Source organism: Ixodes scapularis, unplaced genomic scaffold (genome assembly GCF_016920785.2).
Source record: "Ixodes scapularis isolate PalLabHiFi unplaced genomic scaffold, ASM1692078v2 PGA_scaffold1__304_contigs__length_218370807, whole genome shotgun sequence".
In the NCBI taxonomy this organism is placed as follows: Eukaryota; Metazoa; Arthropoda; class Arachnida; order Ixodida; family Ixodidae; genus Ixodes; species Ixodes scapularis.
Window position 1 is genome coordinate 209,194,341 of NW_024609846.1, and position 18,274 is coordinate 209,212,614.

Here is an 18,274-nt window from a genome sequence, read left to right on the forward strand (position 1 = left end):
CTCGGGGCTTTCGACGTTCGTGTGGAGTCCCTCATTACTATCCGCCATAGTGCCTCCGCGATGCGAAAATAGTCCGTTAAAAAGGCACACGTCGGGCTGACGTCATATAACTGGTCATGACTACCGAATTTTCCGGTTAATTAACGAAGCAATTCGATGCCGTGGTTGATACGTGGTGGTGTTTATTTGTCCCGACTCCGTCTATAGTAATATCAAAATTTTCTCGATATATTTAAAAAGTTATATTCAAAGTAAAAAAAAAGTAAATACAAGCTTGATCACGCTGATTAAGACCGGGGAGCATGGAATGTGTTGAGCCATAGCCTCCTATATACTGACAAAGCCTGGCAGATCGCCACCAGAAGCGGCCGCCGAAATGGAAAAGGTGGAGGGAGCGGCAGACAACGGGTGAGAGGAGAACAACGTGACTGGCGCCCCGCTGCGGCTAGACGCCGAGCACACTTCTCCCGAGCGAACAAGTGTGTCTCGGGTCCTCACCGCTGCAAAAGCTGTGCGCTGATGTCCAGGAACCCCGAGAAATGGCTCTTTGATGCTCTGTGCTACCAGATTCTTGCGCTCCAAACCTGCGACCGGGCACTCTATGCCTCCGTCATCAAACTGCCAGGCTTTGCGAGTATAAAGGAAGCTATGTTTGAGCGCATACTACCACCTGGAGGAACCACGTCACGGAAAATAACGCCAAGTGACCTGAGGTGGCGTGGTCACGTCAAATGAAAACAATTTGTCAGCTAAATTTTGCGGCGATGCTGGCATGGCGGTCCTTCGCGATGCTCCTTCGTAACGGTTCTCCGTGGCAGTTTTTCCTTTCTCTCTCTCTCAAATTTGACCGACAAGACACATTTTGAGTTCAAAGTATTCCCGTCATAACTTGGTCGCCAACGGTACATCGAAGCGGGCGGATAAGGTCTGAAGCACACGCGTATTCCATGCGCGACCACCCTACTTTGGTCGTCACTGTGAGGCGCCTAGACGCCCGCGTGGCAGGCGGTGGTACACTCGCCTGATGCATGAACGCGGAGCAGCCTCTTGTAGAGGGCCAGGAAGGCGGCTTCGGCGGCGAGACTCCGCTTGCCCAGGCGGTCCACCTCGGCCTGGAAGTGCCTCAGCAGCGGCGACACTCGAGTTCGGACGTCCTGCAAAAACGCGAGTCCACGAGCCACATATCAGCCATTGAATCGATCAAACGCGTTACAAACCCAGGGCACTTGAATTAGAGATAGCAAGGGGGCATTTTCCGGGGGTTTATGAGCATGCGTAGTGGTAGCAGACACATATATTCGCCATTTTTGGTGGCGCTTACGGGACGGCGTCGGCAGTCGAGTAATAACGTGCGGTCAAGGACAGCCTAGCGTTTTAATTGAAACACACGGTGATGGCGCCCCACCCTCCTTTGCAACAACAATACCGACGGAGGCTGCACGCTGGATTCGACTAGTGTAGGTAGTGGTAATCAATTTCCACGGTCTAGAGAGGTGACCGGCAAAAGACTTGACTCTAATTGAATCAAAAATGTGATGTGAAATGAGTGCGGACAATGAGCGTGATGTTTTATATATACACGTTGTATCATCACGCATAGCGTACTCGAGTCAACCTTTTTTTTCTTTTTTTTGTATTCATGTTTTTAGACGTGATCCGTAGATAGTATAAGACTGCCCTTCAACGTGCATGCTGTGAAGGGAAGCAGAAGCTCGGGGATTTTTAAAATGTAACTGAGGGACGTGTGCAAAATCATCGACTGATAGCTCCAAACGGAATGTACCTGAAGAAAAGAGTCACGGAATCCAAAAAAAAGTCCTATGGAAGACTGTAAGTCTCCCATAGGACTTTTTTTCTGCTCAAGTGCTTGAGCAGAGAAATCATGCTTCGCTGTCGTCGATTTATGCGGTCCGTTACGCCACCGTCCTGGGAACGCATGTCTATACGTTAAGCTCTTCGATATTAAGATATCTTTGTGGGACAGTCACTGACTCTGTCATCTGTCTCGCCTTTACTTTGTCCTCATCTTGTCGCGCTATTTTAAGTCAAGACTTCTCCTTTCTTTCTTTTTGTTTTCTCCTGTGTCGACGTGCTTCGCGACACGCATTCCTTTGGCAAAAAAGCAACACAAAAATATTAATTATGTATTTTTATGAAACAGAAAAGAACACTTAATACCATTTTTAAAATACTTTTTTTATATCCGAAGTAGACTTTTACCTACTTTTAGTGTATTTCATATTTTAGTGGTGCGGTCTCCTCGTCGACTAAGTCTGGCAACTGAGGTGAGCAAACTAAAAATATGTACGTTTAGTATGCTACTTGAAAACTAAAGATATACTGTAAGTATACTACTCGAAGTGTTTCATAAAAATAACGAATGAGTATAATTTTAGTGTATTTTTCTTGCCACGAGTAACTCGTGGCAAGCTTGGGAATGTGGTGATGAGGCCAATCTGACAGATCTATGCCATTGGCCATGAGACCGCGTGTGTTACTGCAGCTATTCCAGAGAGAAAAAGGAAAGAAAGAGAGAGAGAGAAAGAGAACACTTGCGAAAGAGGAAATGCTAACGTTTATGCCATAGCCACAGGTCAGACGCTTATCCTTAAGGGGGGGGGGGGGGGGGGGGGGAGAGAAGAGAAGGGGATAACATAGAACACGTTTAGAACCGAATGAACACATACACAGAAAGAACTGCAGATGGCTCAGTCTTTTTTTTTTTTCTTAATTACTCTCGGGAATACGTAAGTGGCGCTAATGTATGGGAGCCTGCATCCATTGCGATGTGCGACATTGCACATCGCTTTAGGCAGGACTGAGCAAACTGAAAGGAAACAAAGTTCCTTCTTGTTCATAAAATGTATGTCCAAGGATGTCCCCACCAAATAAAAACTAGTACTGTGTGCTTGCAAGTCTCCATTCCCTTAATTCGTGGTATCGAAAAGTGAATGGTTTTCCTAAGCTCGCGCCGCTGTAGAAGAAACGTGCACATGCGGTCACCAGTACATTTGCTTCGATGCTCCGGAGGTATGAGGAACTTTATAATTTCATAGTGAGAGACGAGAGGCACGTTGGGGGTTACAGACTGTTGGCACTTCATTTACTCGCACGGGGTAACAAGGGATGCTAAAAGCGCGAGATCAAAGCAATGAAAGGCACTCTAAAGGCCGGTTCACACATACAGCGCAGCGCCGAATCGGCGCCGGCGCTGACGCAGCTCTCACGTGCACGTGACTTATCGCCGATGTGGTTCCATAGTGGTGCACGTGACTTATCACCGATGTTACCGACGTGTTGTTCCATAGTGGTGAGTGCATGGCGGCAAAACAGCGCCGCATCGGCGTGTTTTTTTAGCGCCGATTCGGCGCTGCGCTCTAAATGTGAACAGGTTTTAAAGAGGTAAGGAAACGAAATGACGCGAACGCGAGCCCTCAACCTGTCGCTTCAAAATCGGCCAACGAGAAGCGCAGAGCGTATCGCACTCGTGAGGTTCTGGAGGCGCGCGTGACGTGGCGGCATTCCCACGGTGCATCACGAACCGCCAGCAGGCGCTATCTTGAAATGTGTTCATTTGTTTTAAAATTCGTTTTCTCGACTTTTCTTCCGTCAGCCCAGCAACACCAGTCTAGACTACCTTTTCTGGGCCGCTGACACAAGATAGACCTCATCTGAGAAAATACAAAAGTGCACGATTTTCGCTTCCGCACCCTTTTAGCTTTAACACTAAATCAACGGGGTCACGCTATAAAGCGGAGAACTCGCGCTCGTAGCTTCCGTTCCATCGGAAGGGTTTAAAACAAGGCGGAAGCACGCGGCGCAGTAACTTCGAGCGTTCTCTATCGCGCTCAACGTCCCCAAAATGCCGAGGCACCTCAAACAGAAGCATTCCTTCGCCGCAGCACTCGAATGTATTGCGGAAAAGCCCGCTCCACCGCTGCCGCTTTCCCGTCGCGCCATTCTTCTTGCGCGCGCCGCAGCCACAGCCAAAGGGAGCAACGTCCCCTTTCCCCGATAGCTAGAAAATATTTCACGCGCGCTCCTCGCTCGCTCCTATAGCAGCAGCACGACGCGCGCCGCTCGCGTCCGGGGCCTGAATATAACATAAATCAAAGCGTTATAAATTAAGCGTATTTATCTACGGGACAGGAGGAATACGACGATGCGGCGGTAGACCGCGCGCGACTGTTTTCCTTATTCAGAGGCCCCCGCGCATTGTGACAAAAATAGAGAGCCTCCGGTCCCATTGCGCGCCCATTATCTGGGCAAAGCGATGCTGTTCCGCGGAGCGCCCTTATTTATCTGCGGGATCTCCCACCGAAGCGCCAGCCAATAATTTTCCACCGCCGGTGCACGGGACGGAAGGCAGTTGGAGGGGGGGGCCCTGGGCCTTGCGGGGAGGCATCGGGAAACGGGTGCTGTGAGAGCGGTGCGTAGCACGTGCCGGTGAGCGATCGGGGGGATCGAGGAGCGGTGACGGAGCTCTCCGACGTCCCTGGTCGAAGAAACTCGGGAGAGGGGTGTCTTGTCTTGTGCTCGAGTCTGATGCCCTGCCGCTTCGTGCTGAATATTTATTAAGGATGGTTCATTCACTAGCAACCGCTTACAACCGGCTTAACAACTCACACCAACTAATAAATGACTCGTGCACTGACTGGCAGATGGATCTTCACGACAAAAGAACGGTTTGCACGTCAATATCATGAAGAGAAAAGAAAAGTACTTCTGAATTTACCTACGGTTTTAATGAAGTGACACTTTCACTGGTAGGTCAGTGTAAATGTCTAAATGTAATCATCACCTCCAACCTAAAGTGGGATCATCATGTAAATTATGTAACATTGATAGCTCCGAATAGACTAATGCGCATAAAAAGATCCCTGAAACTAGCCACCACTGCTACGAAGCTCCTAAATTATACAGGCATTTCTAGACGGACACTCCAATATGTCAACATTGTTTGGTTAACTTATACAGACTGACATACCTTTTATATTCAATAATACAGTCATAGGTTCCCTGGCTGAACTTCTCGATAAAGCATCTTTTTTAACCCTAGCTACTAAAGCCAAACGACTAAGACTAAGTTTTTGGATCTAATACTAAATGATTCTCATAAATTGTCAAATCCAAGTATGTTTCATTTTCTGATAATCGGCCGACTAGGCACAAAAACAGCAAAACTTTATTTTAATACTATTTTAAGAACGATTGTTTCTGAAGGTATTTCTTCCATAACGAGTGGAATCAACTTGATTGAACGATTAAAATAGCTCCACCATCACATCATTTCAAACTCAGTTAGATGCTTTTGTGCTTAGATATGTATAACTTAGGCTGACTAAATTATCATGCAAATCATGTGTCTCTTTTTTTAAATAGTGTTTTAATTATATGTTCAATGTACACTATTTGAGCGTGTTGCTGGCTATTTTAAAGCATTGGAAAGAAGACACACATACGGGAGACACACAAAGCAGACACACAGAGGGGACGCGTATACACATTGCCCTGTCTGTGTCGTCCCCTATGTATCTCCTCTTCCTAATCGTTTAAAATTATATAGGCATTTTGTAATCTCATGTGATTATGTATTTATTTATTTTGTATTTCGTATTTTTTAAGTGAGTTGGACTGTCACTTGCATTGTTTCCGTGCATAATTTGATGATCAGACAAGAGTTTTAATGTGTATATTCTGTGCATCATAGATCTATGTGTGTATCGTTTATCTATCTAATGTTATATCGAAGAGGCAAGAATTATGATGTACGTATTTAGCCTTCTTTCCTGTTATAATCCTTCCCTGTGATTGGCACTAGTTTTATATAAATAAATTAATTAAATCCGGATTCAAATCTCTTGTGACTGCTTGCGATCGCCTGTGCTTCTGCGCGGCCGGTGGTGAGCAGTCACAAGAGGCGATTTAAAAACCTATCGTCCCGCTCTCGGTCGCGGTCAAACGGAAGTGCGGAAACCAGGCTTCAGTCTGGTTCAGAGATTTCCGCTTGAGGGTGACCAACGGCGTTACGACTCCTTGCGTTCCTCGACGACACGTCGCGCGTACCTCGGTTAAAACGGCAACCATCTCGTCGTTACCGGTCGCAGTCGGTCGCACTCCAACGAAAATGCCTCAACAGGCGTTTATGGAAGAACTACGTGCATATGTTCTTGCCTCGTGGTTTTACTTCTGAGCCAAATGGGCAAATGTTTTTGTTCATGTTCTGTATGTAAGATTTGCCAAAAAGCGCAGGAGAGGCAGGCTCTAAGGTATTGCCATGTGTAAAATAAAATGCTAAACACACACACACACAGACGCACAAGCCCACACACACAGTCGACGCTAGCAGTAAAAGTCGTGCAGACAGAAAAACTGGCATTGAGCTTAAACTCCAAGTGTGCTAAATTCGATAGGACAAGGCCGCTGCAAGAAGGGGCATAATCAAACATACCTCTACTTGCTACATGAAACATTGCATAATGAAGAAAATGTTAAATTTAGAGCTCAGAACTATCCCGTTGCATTGTATGAAGTGAAAACGATTGCTTGTCTTTGTAATAAACTATTTATTTAAAACTATTAGCATAGCAAGGGACAAGATAGCACACTTAAATGGCCCAAACTTGCTAGATTTTGCATGGCCCACGGCCCACGGGTCACAAAAACACCTGGGCACCCTCCTCTCAACCTGTAGGATGGGTCGAAGTATTATGATCTCGGAGGCTGTTTTAAGCACACGAAGAACAAGATACAGCGCCACTCGTATACAAAAAAAAAAGTAAGACATCTGTGCGATATGAACAGGCTAAATATTTTTATTCAGCCACAGGAAATGAATAAAAAACAATAGTGGGAGTGCATTGGGCCACCACTTTATACCGAGACGCTTTGGCACCATACAAACGCCGAAATATTTAAAAAAAAAAAGCGTTAAAAAGCGTTTTGGACAAAATGCGAGCGCTGCTTCAGTTCTATCGAAATTGTAAACCTGCACAAAGTACTTTGAAGTGCAATTCCTAAAATAACTATGCCTGAAGGATCAGTAAGACAAAAATGCCTCCATGCCTCGCGTTGTTTGATGTGCATCTGAAGGACCGTCCACACATTTATTGAAGCACTATACCTCAGCGCACACGTCGCCGACGCAGCGCAACCTTCGCGCTACATTAAGGACGCAACCCTGATACGGCGCTGCTTCAGTGCTAAGTTGCGTTTAAGTCAGCGCTGGATCAGCGTCGCTTCTAGCCTCGATTTAGCTCCGCGATGTATCCGAGAACCGGCGTCGACCCTCCCTACAAGCTCCAGATGAAATGGGCCCGTCAATTTGGCAGCAGCCTCGCTGGGATGGCGTCACAACTCCTCCGCACGCCGAGTCAAGAAGGCGAAGCAACGAGGCGGGCCGACAAGTGGGAGTGCTCGAGAGATGAGACCCGATTGCTGGGTCCCGCATTAGCGCTAGTCACGGGACCAGTGGCAACCCGCCCCGAGATGAGCCCGGAAACCGCGGAATCCGCCGGCAGTCCTATCCGCAATGACAATCGCCGCAAATAGATGCCGCGGCCGAAGAGGCATCCATCTCGGTCAGACCGCTTTATTTAAAACGCGCCACCCCGCTCCCCTTTCTCTTAATTTTTGTCCTTCGGAACGATGAAAACAAACCCGGGCGCCCAGCGAAGACTATACCACGACCGCGCACCCATGCACGAGCGCTGAGCATGGCGCCAGCGGATTCCATCGCTCGCTGTCATTTGGAACAGAAGGCGAGTCGGGCTGAAACAATGCGACCCTCTCCGCCACGGGGGCCCGTCACGGGGGCCCGTAAATATCGCAGATTCGCAGAAAAGGCCGCTTGAAACGGAAAACCAGAATTTACGCAACGCCGAAATCGCGAGCAATTGTGTGCGAGTGTCCTCGTGCGAGAGTCTGGTGATCGTTCAAAGGGATCTCGCATTCCGTTCCCCTGTTGAGATGATCGATTTGAGGACCGCGGCTTCGCGCGTCAAAGAGCAAACCGCGCAGTTTCAACACGGCTATGAAATAAACTTTGTTTGTCTAGCTTTCGAAGCGGAACTAGAACGTCGCATCCATTAGCTAGTATACGTACTGTACAATCCAAAGATATCCAGTGTTTCTACTTTCACGCAAAGCACTCGCCAGAACTAATCACGCAATCATGCAATCTACGGACGGCGGTCGGCAAATGATGGGGCTAACCCCCTCCCCCCCCCCCCCCCCCCCTTTCCCGCATACACACACAAAAGAAAAAAGGTCTGAGTTGTGACACTGAAGATAGCGGAAACTCGCGAAACGTCATGCTGATAGTCACAGCGGAGAACGTTCCTTGTCTTAAAATACTTACAGCGTCGTTGTTTGACAAGCACATTCGGTGGATTGCAGTGATTGGCTTTTACAAGCAACTTCCAGCAAAGCGGACGCACCAGGGGCCCTAATGTAAACATTCGGCGAAAAAGTCGGCGAGAAATCTGGTGGCCGTGATTGATCAACGCCGCACTAAACCTTGGCGCCGGCCAATCAGAGCCGCCGGATTTCTCTTCAAGTATCCAGATTAGGGCATCAGATATCGCAGTGTGCACACTTGAGTATATACCAGTACTCTCGACGAGAACAACAGGTTGGTACAATCAATTTTGTTATGTCCAGCGCTCATACGTACGGTTGAAGGTATGTTCATATTATCCTGTTGCGATTCGCTGGTTCAAAGTCAGAGTGGTAATAGAGTCATCATTTTCATTCTCCTTTCCTGGTTTCCTTCCGCGCCCTCTGCCCTTCCTCTCCGGCTCAACGGGCCTGATCGTTTCGCCTTCTTATTCCCCCCCCCCCCTTTTTTTTCCTCTTCTTTTTGTTTCTATCTTGTCTTTACTTCCTCCTTTCTCCATCTCTCTCCACTTTTTCGCTCGAAAAGAAAGTGAAGCCATGGTCTCTGTGGAGGCAGACAGGGGGTGGGGAGGGTCTTTAAACAAGGGTCGCGCTGTGTCGCCAGCCCTGGGTCGAATATCACCGGCACGGTTGATCCACCGGGCCGATAGTCGGGGGGCTCGGCATACCGGGGACGCTGCTCGCAGGCAGACGGCCAGAATTCCCCGGGTCGGGGCAGCCCCGCGGTCGCGGCAACGGGCGCCGATGGAAGGCCTGGCTGAGCAGTTACCACAGCGGCCTCTCGACGACGAGACCAACGGGTGCGCGCCTTCTCCCGGAAAAAAAAAGGAAAACAAAAACACACGCCACGAGCATGCAAAGGACGGAGCACAAGGCGATCGACAGAGTGAACCAAGTCGGGATGACGTGCCTCCACACCCCGGGGATGGGCACGAGCTGAGGGGCCTTATTTCAAGCTGTCTCTGCCAGGACATGATAGGATAAGGCTTCTTCCGGAAAAGGGGGGGGGGGGGGGGGTGGGGAGGGGGCAGGGTCGACGTTTTTATCGTCGTTTAGTTTAAGAAATAAGGACGCCACTTATAGGCTCTTCGTTGATCCGCCAAGGAGCTCGTGCGATTAGGGTGAAAAAATACGATGTGCGCCATGACGTTCTACTTCCTCATTCTCTCAAGGCAAATCGCATTTTAATGCGAAAGCATTAACTGTCCTATGGAGTGAGCCGACGTCATCAGCTTTGAAACCGCGCCAGAAGGCACCCAAACTCCTCTCCCCCAATGGAGACAAGTGAAGCCGCTTTCTGCTGGCCCCCAGCTTTGATGCCCCGCGAAAAGCCGAGCCAAACGGCACCTAGTTTCCCCTCTCCCAGTGGAACTAAGGGAAGCCGAGATCTCCCCCATTGGCCGCCGCGCGTCAGTTTCAAGGACCACCACATCATGGCGCTGCGGGTCGGTAAAACGAAGCGCCGGCGCGCCGGTAAAACGAAGCGTCTGGCCACCGTGGGAGGCAGAGCCCAACGTTACTAGTTGGCAGCAGTCTTGGGTAAGTTACTTTTTAAAAGTATTTAGTTAGTTAGAGGTACTTTCCTAACAATGTATTTAAGTTACAGTTACAGTTACTTAAACATGAAAGTAACGCGTTACAGTTACAGTTACTTCAGCAGAGTAACTTAGTTACCTTCAAGATACTCTATGTGCATGCAACTATGAAAACATGGAGGACAGAACAAAATGAGCAACATTTACATGTATTTGGGAATTTCTGAAAACTCTAACTTTCGAGATATATTTCATAACGCCGTGTTATTGTTTATTCCATGTATCGAAGCAGCAACTGCTTTTTGAAGTTCTTGTCGCTAAGCTTTCCCCTCTTGATGTTGAAAACGTCCCGCCCCTTCCTGAAAATACGTTCGACAGGTGCGACAGGTAGTGAGGCACTGAGGCGTAAAAAAAAAAATCTTCTTAATGCTGGGAAAGTCGTTGAGGCTCGATAACGCCGTCGATGAGGTGTCAGTCCTGCATCGCTGTGCTTCACTGATCTACTCAACATTAGGACGCAGTCGCAAGGAGGAGTCGTCGTCGTCGTCATCATCGCATGTTGGCTCTCGAGTAACCTCCTCGGAAGGGTGCGGTGCGCTACATTCCATTTCAAGAAGCAGCAGCAAACGCGCTTTCTGCGTTTCATGCATCCATGAAATTTTAAATTTTGAATGCACCGCTGTAGCCAGAAATAGCTTCTTCAGAAAATCTACGAATAAATAAAAACATTTACTCAGATGTGTAGGATTAAAAGTTAAAAACAAAAGTTTCACGAGCGGGTCGCAGTACAAGTGCACTAGCTGTTACGTCCACGGTATTCGCCGTATGATGGGTGCCTTAAAAAAAATAGGAATATTGTCACCAAGGTCCTTTTGGTCTAATATGTAATAAGTGATTTCAACCGTTTTGCTTATAACTCAATGAAAATGTGCGCATTACTTGTCTTGATTCTCGTGAATAGGCCTGCCTTGCAGTCGTAACGTTCTACAAAAAGGTGCTAACAATGAGGTCTTACAGTTTCCAAAGAATAAGAAACTGACCTCGTCATCACTGCGATGTTTACTGTGTCTACAAGCGAGCTGCAAAACTTGAGCGTAGCTGCCGCATCAGCGCCACCAATGTCGGCACCAAAGCGCCATGAACATGTACTATTCACCTTGTAGGATGTCGAGCGCCTTGACAACTCCTTTTCTGGTCTAAGGAATAAAAAAAAAAACACTTTAAAAACAGCGCAAAAACGTGATAAAGCTTTTGGTAGGGTTGTGCGAATATTCGGAATTTCGAATAGTAGTTTCGAACAATACACTATTCGATATTCGCTTCGAGAAGAAGTGTACTATTTGTGTTTTTCGAAGTGTTGATTGCGTCGGGTTAGCCCTGTTGAGTACGCTTCTTAGCGAGCACTGGAGCACTGCGGAGAAGCAATACCCACGAACGCGAGCTCCGCGGGTGTTGCTTCTCTGCATTACATCGGTGCTCGGTAAGAAGCACACTCAACGGGGTAACGTGCCGTGATAAACACTTGGAAAAGTACGAATATCGCCTTTGCGTGCTTGGTTGAAAAGCATAAATTCAAAGCAGGATGGTGCACGCGTGCCGCCTGCATTTGAAAATAAATGGAAACTTTGTGAGTGTCTATATCTACATTGCAGTAAAAGTTTCAAAATTAAACTTACTGTTATGCAAGACTATACTATGTTGGGCAGAGATGTCCTTAGAACCTGCGTTCCTTATGCACGATTCATTCCCTCTTAACTCGAGATTAAAGAAAAAATATTTTACATAGCAAGATTTGTAAATTCACTCAATTGGGTATAGTTGGCCATCTCTATAGATTCACTTTACGTCAAATCTGTCGTTTACTGGCCATCCTAAGACATCAGACCTTCTTCGTTCACAGTTCATAAATATAGATAGACTAAACTTAGCTTCTAAATGAACAAGTGGAACAACCTTCACAAGTTTAGCTGGGTTTTCATCTAAGCATTACGCAATGGTAGTGAAAGGTGTGGAAAAACTATTCGATTCGAAAATATTCGGCCAAAACCACTATTCGCTTCGAATTCGCTTCGAACGCAAAATCCACTATTCGCAGAAGACTAGCTTTTGGCATACCTGTCAATACTCCTCGATGAACTTCTGACCGTCTTTTTATAGACGCGGCAGTGCGAGGGCATCGCAGACAGCCTCCGTCTTGTCCTTGTGGGCCTCGTCAACAAACTTCATTACGCCATAAAGGGAATTCCAGCGAGTAGTATTAGGAACCGGGAAGTATTTCCATAGTTTATTTTTGATGATTTCCGCCGCTCGGGTGGACTGGCCCTGCTTATTCCAAATAAGTTTCAGTTTTCCAAACACGACCGTTGCCATCTGACGGTACGTGCTGATCGTGCGTACCGTCAGATGGAGTTGTTCATGACAGGGCGAACATTAAAAAGGCTGGCGAGATCTTCGGGAGTCAGGGTGCCTGCTTCCTCATCCTCATGTGCCATCTCTCCAAAGTGGATAATTAAAAGAAAAATGAAATTATTCAAAATAGCAGCATCGAAAACATACCATAGTCAATTAATAAGAAATCTAGAAACTCGAAGTTTCATTGACGTAACCTGCAATTTAGCTGCTTACGATATCAAGGGCACAGAGACCCAACGCTATAATTCTGCCGCGTTTTCATGAAAATGTACAAAGGAAAGATGGTCTGGCGAAATTAATGTAATTTAGCTAAAGCCAAGAACCCCACTGATCTCCAGCTCCACCTTTAAGACAATTTTAAAGGGGTGAGAACAGTCTTGGATGGTGTGAATGTCAAGGATTTTACACTAGCGTACAAGACAAGTCTGACTTGTCTTGTACGCTAAACTGGTCACCGGGCCAGCAAACGAAACATTCTTTATTTCTTGCTTTATTTTTGCTTTTGCTGACATAGGCATAACTCCGTCTCTTCTGATCTATAGGCTGAACGCCACTGTGGGCATCAAGAGAGACAGGGTTCATTTTTACGAAAAGAAACCGTAACTTTGACGTTACGTTTTAGTTACATTTACGAAAAAGTAATTAAGTTAACAAGTTACAGTTACAAGATATCAAAAAAAAAAAAATAACGAGATACAGTATCTTGATACTATACTCCGCGACCACTTTTCTTGGCAATGCAGTGGAAAATACAGGCCCGCGTCCCCTCTCCCATTTTGAGTGTGCGCGGGCTCTCCTCCTCTCCCCGGAAATGGGGGAGAAGGAGAGCCTGCGTACACTAAAAATGGGAGAGGGGACGCGGGTCTCTACCTTCCACTGCATTGCCAAGAAAAGTTGTCGCGGAGTATAGTAACGCGATACTGCCCAAGATTGGTTGGCCGAGCCTGTTTGGGCACACTCCGGAGTGGCTCCACGACCGAGCTCAGCGCGGCGTGGCCACTTCACGAGAGCGTGCGCTCGGCCATCCGCCTCAACCTCGGCAGTAGCGAAACCTGGCCGTCCACGCCAGTATGCCGCAGTCATACTAAGAGAGCGGGAAAACGGCATTCGTGCTATCGCGTTCACAGCTCATAAGAATGCTTAAGTGTCCCTCGAGCCTTTTTTTTTCCTTCTTTTAATTCAATTGTATTTCAAGCATCGTCATTCGCCGGGATCCTTCTTTTGTCTACCGTGATTGGCTCTTCCTGTGCTCTGCGGGAAAGTGAAGGGATATTCACAGGGGGAGAAATCCCTCCCTTTGCTCTACGGGATGCGGATTACGTACAGGTAACAACGTGACGCCTTTGCGCGGAACAGCGCTGACGTAGACACCACAGTGGAATGGGGGAGCTTTTGCTCGGGATGCGCAAACAGTCCCCGCCTTGGCGGGTGGGCTCTTTCGCAATCGGCAGTATTTCGTTCGCCTGTATATTAACTTTCCAGATTTTGCTTCGCGGGGTGTACCGGCGGTGGCATCGGGATCGCCTAACGCGTTGTGGCTTGCGCTGTTGCGCATGTCGTCCGAGGCACCCGCAGGAGTCTTCGATATTCATCAACGCCGCTTCTCATACAACCGATTATTGATTTCACGTCCTTCGTGTTGCATCCACTCATTCAAGAAGAATCTTTCTTTAAGCAGGAAGCAGTTCGTCGTCTTCTGCATCGAAAGCGCCGATGTCGTAATCGCTCATCGCCATTTCATGTACGCCTCCATTTTTCTACTCTAGTCAACGCGCACCGAGCCCTGTTGTCGAGAATGTGACCGCTAAATGCGTCTGATAACACTGACATCCCTCTCAGCTCGCCGCCGTTCATGTGAATATGGAGTCGGGGAGGGAGTCGCTCTGGTTCCGCCGATAACTGACGTCCCGCACATGCGTCCCCGAAAAACAATTCTCCGCGTGAATACCCTCGAACTTACATACTTTTTCTAGAGTATATAGGATCTGCTCTCGTACCCAGATGTATAGCCAACGGTAGCTTATGGACCCAGGGTATGACCAAGCGTCGCCTATATTATATATGGCGAATTCGGACTGTCATGCATTCCGGGGAACTGAACAAAATTCCCACCGACAAACCGCGCAGAAACGCTCAACTCAACGTGCGAAAGCTTTCTTCTTTTTTTTTTTTCGGGAGCCAATAAAACACTAGGACGCTATCGTTATTAGGGAGAAGATTAAGGTATAGGGGGGCACTTTCCTCAGATCGTTGTCCACGAAACTCAACGTTTACCCAACACAAGACCTGCGAGTTAGATTTTTTCGTCACGTGCCTCGACCGAGCGTGGGACAAAAATAGACTAGTTCCAAAAATCCCTGCATGTAACACTGCGTGTTGCATTGTGGGACTTGTTTGGCAATGGAAAGAAGTGGCATGGTTTCAGTTTCAATTGCCCCGTTGACGAAGTAGTGCATCTCAGCGCTGCGTGAAAATTAAGGTAGCGCTCGCTTGTATTGCCCTCGTTCATCTTCGTGAGAGGTTCGTTGACACACGAATCTCCAGCAGCCGTAAGGACCTGCCCAGGATTAGCGAGGAGTATAGGAGTACGGCCGGACGGGTCCCGTATCTTTCTGTCGGCTTGGCTAGAGTGCAGCATGAACCTTCTGGCCCACGAATCATTTAAGAGGCCCACTGAGGAGATGGAGTAAACGTCTTCCATCTGCCTTCGTGGTCCTGCTCACATGTGCACAAACTCTAACCCTCCTCCCCCACCAAAAAAAGGAAAAGAACGGGTTTTACCATCTTATTTGTATTGGTAGGTAACATCCCCAGTATTATAAATTTAAGGGAAACCACTTATTCGAAAATGCCAGCATTGAATTTGCACGTGACGGGACGTCGTGAAGTGAAGTTGAGAAATTAAAACCGAGACTGCGGCCAAGGCACCAAAGACGATTTATGCGGCACTAGGCCGCTAGAATCGCTCTGTAGGACACGAGTGCTGATTCAACGTGCGGCAAAAGCAAAGAAGTAATTTCTGTTTGTGGCCCTCAGAGCTGAAGACAGCCGCTAGAGTGTCGACTATTCAATCTCTTGCCCAACAACTCTCTGGAACCTTAGGTGCAAATATCTGTAACCGTTGCTGAAATCACAGGCTACCTTAGCGGTGCGGCGTAGAACAAGGGAAAAACAAAGTTGTTCGCGTCTTTATGACTCAATTCGGTCGGCTCCAGCAAATTTTGCAAAATCCAGAACGCTTCACGGAACGGGCGCCGGCGCAATCCAACAGTGTCGTCATTCTTGTTCAGCTCGCTTGCACCTTTGCATTTAATTGCATCATAATTATAACCTTAAATTTGCAAGCTTCACCCTTGTTGATGTTAGACTGGTGGCGGCTGATAAAACCCGTTTGCTCTACTGACGTCTAACCCCTGGTTAGCTCAGTTGGTAGAGCGCTCCACTTGTAATGGAGAGGTCCCGGGTTCGATACCCGGACCAGGCGGATTTTTTCAGACGCTCACCAGTCACCTAGATTTGTGTTCGCAGATTTATGTTTGTCCTTTGTCCCTCTTGTTCCCCTTTTCCAGGGATTATTTTGGTCAGTGGAAGACAAAGCGGTTTTTTCGAACTTTCGGTCGTTTAGAAACAAGGCGCTCTTTTCGCGCTCCAAAGCAACCGGCTGGATTAAGATCAGAGACCTCAGCGCCTGATTCTCTGCACAAGTTAGTGAAGAGTCGATAACTGCAATTTACTAAAGCATTCATATTGATTTTTTTTTTGCGATGCTGTTCATTTTGGCAAAAGTACAATGGCTTGTGCTCTGCACAAGTAGGCTACTCTTGCAAACAAACAACATTTTTTGCAAGCCTTTTTTTTTTTTTTTTTTTGTTGTTGTTGTGGGACAGTTAGCTCTACCAATCGCAAGGGCGCGAATCCAGCTGAAAAAAGTACGAGTGATTTTTATAAATTTATGGCAAGCTTTCCTTCGGCTAATATTGGTTTCTGTGCAGAATTTAAGAAGTTTGGCACACAGCAAAATTAAATTTCGGATGTCGGAGTATCAGGAATTCATCATACATAAACTCTGATAAACCTTATATTTTTGGGCAAAACATAAACCCCGGAACACACGCTCCGAATTTCACGAGAAGGAAACTCCAAAAACACGAAACCCTATATATAACCAAACATGAACATTAAAAATTATATATACCAGCCAAACAACAGCGCACATGACAGAACGAAGACATGGCGATTTTAAAGCGTGATGTTAATGCAGTGGGGAATGTTTAATAAATCATAAAAAATAGGTACCCTGAACAATGCAATGCACTAACTACAACAAAACACACATTGGAATCAATTTATTACACAATGTAATTTTCATATCGAAGTACGAAATGTAACAGACACGTGCACACACAATGCCCGACAGATCAATGTTTTATAATCAGGCCAGAAGCCTGTGGAGCTAGGGACATTTAAAACCATATTTTTGAATAGTCCTTCGTAGCTAAACCTTTGACGTTATCTTTGAGATATTTAATAAGTGACACAATATATTGCTTCGGTCAAAAAAATCTAACGCGTGTTTATGTTTGTGGAAGTTGTTCCACAGTCCTGACACTTATGTACAAAGAAAAAAAAAAGAAAAAAAAGCTGGCTGCCGTATAACACATTCCGTCCAATTGGAAGTCGATTTCTCCGTTAATCAACCCGTTGAAAAGAATCTGGAGCGTCTGTTCTTCCGCCTTTATGATGGAATGACAGTGTTCGCCACAAGAAAGTTCTGCTTGCATGATGTAAAGAAATCACCCAAAACATTCAGTGTATTCCACTCCAAATTTGAGATACTAAAACAGAATATTGCTGGAGCGCTAAGAATCATCCTTTTCGAATGGAGTAAATGAAACCTACGATAAATTCGAAATTATGTGAAGTTATTTCGACATATGTACACGGCTAGAGTGTAGGTTTCGCGCGTACTTGCTCTAATTAGGTATGAACTTCGGCAGTGAGAGCGAACATGATTCATTTTAAAACAGGGACAGAGAAATTTTCTCTCTCTCTCTCTCTCTGTCTCTCTCTCTCTCTCTGTCTCTCTCTCTCTCTCTATATATATATATATATATATATATATATATATATTGAGAACGAAGAGTGGAGAAGGTGATTATTGAATTTATTGCACGGCTGCACTTGTCAATCTTCACTCAATCCCATTATATATACGGTGCAGCCTGTCCCTATGGGGAGGAGTGGTTCCCTAGATATCCTGGAAGACGGGCCCTTTCCGACACTTGCAAGCTGAGATGACGTGCCACGTCACTGCCGCATGTCGGAAATAGCGCGGGCCTTAAATCAGCAACGGTTGTCGTCTACCCAGTTAAGCGAATTCGAAACTAAACAGTACACAGAGAGCTGGTCAGAAATTGAGTCCGCCGAAACCAGTGGCCAGGATGGTCTAATCGGTTAAGGCGTCGCCCCGGTCAGGCGAAGGTTGCAGGTTCAATCCCCGCTCCTGGCCCAATTTTTCGCCAGCTCTCTTTCCCTTTCCCTTTTCCTAACTTTAATGCAATAAATTCAATAATCACCTTCTCCCCTCTTCGTTCTCAATATTACTACGGCTGCACTTGTCAATCTTCACTCAATCCCATTATATATACGGTGCAGCCTGTCCCTATGGGGAGGAGTGGTTCCCTAGATATCCTGGAAGACGGGCCCTTTCCGACACTTGCAAGCTGAGATGACGTGCCACGTCACTGCCGCATGTCGGAAATAGCGCGGGCCTTAAATCAGCAACGGTTGTCGTCTACCCAGTTAAGCGAATTCGAAACTAAACAGTACACAGAGAGCTGGTCAGAAATTGAGTCCGCCGAAACCAGTGGCCAAGATGGTCTAATCGGTTAAGGCGTCGCCCCGGTCAGGCGAAGGTTGCAGGTTCAATC

The 18,274-nt window shown here is 46.8% G+C and overlaps 1 protein-coding gene across 1 annotated transcript in view; it reads right to left on the reverse strand.

The window, feature by feature from the left end:
- Positions 1-986: 986 nt before the first annotated feature.
- Positions 987-18,274, reverse strand: part of LOC121835916 (protein CASP-like) — a 364,265-nt gene continuing 346,977 nt past the window's right edge. The window contains exon 3 of the mRNA XM_042290461.1: positions 987-1,154. Coding sequence (XP_042146395.1) covers positions 987-1,154 — 168 coding nt within the window. The remainder of the gene's footprint in view (positions 1,155-18,274) is intronic.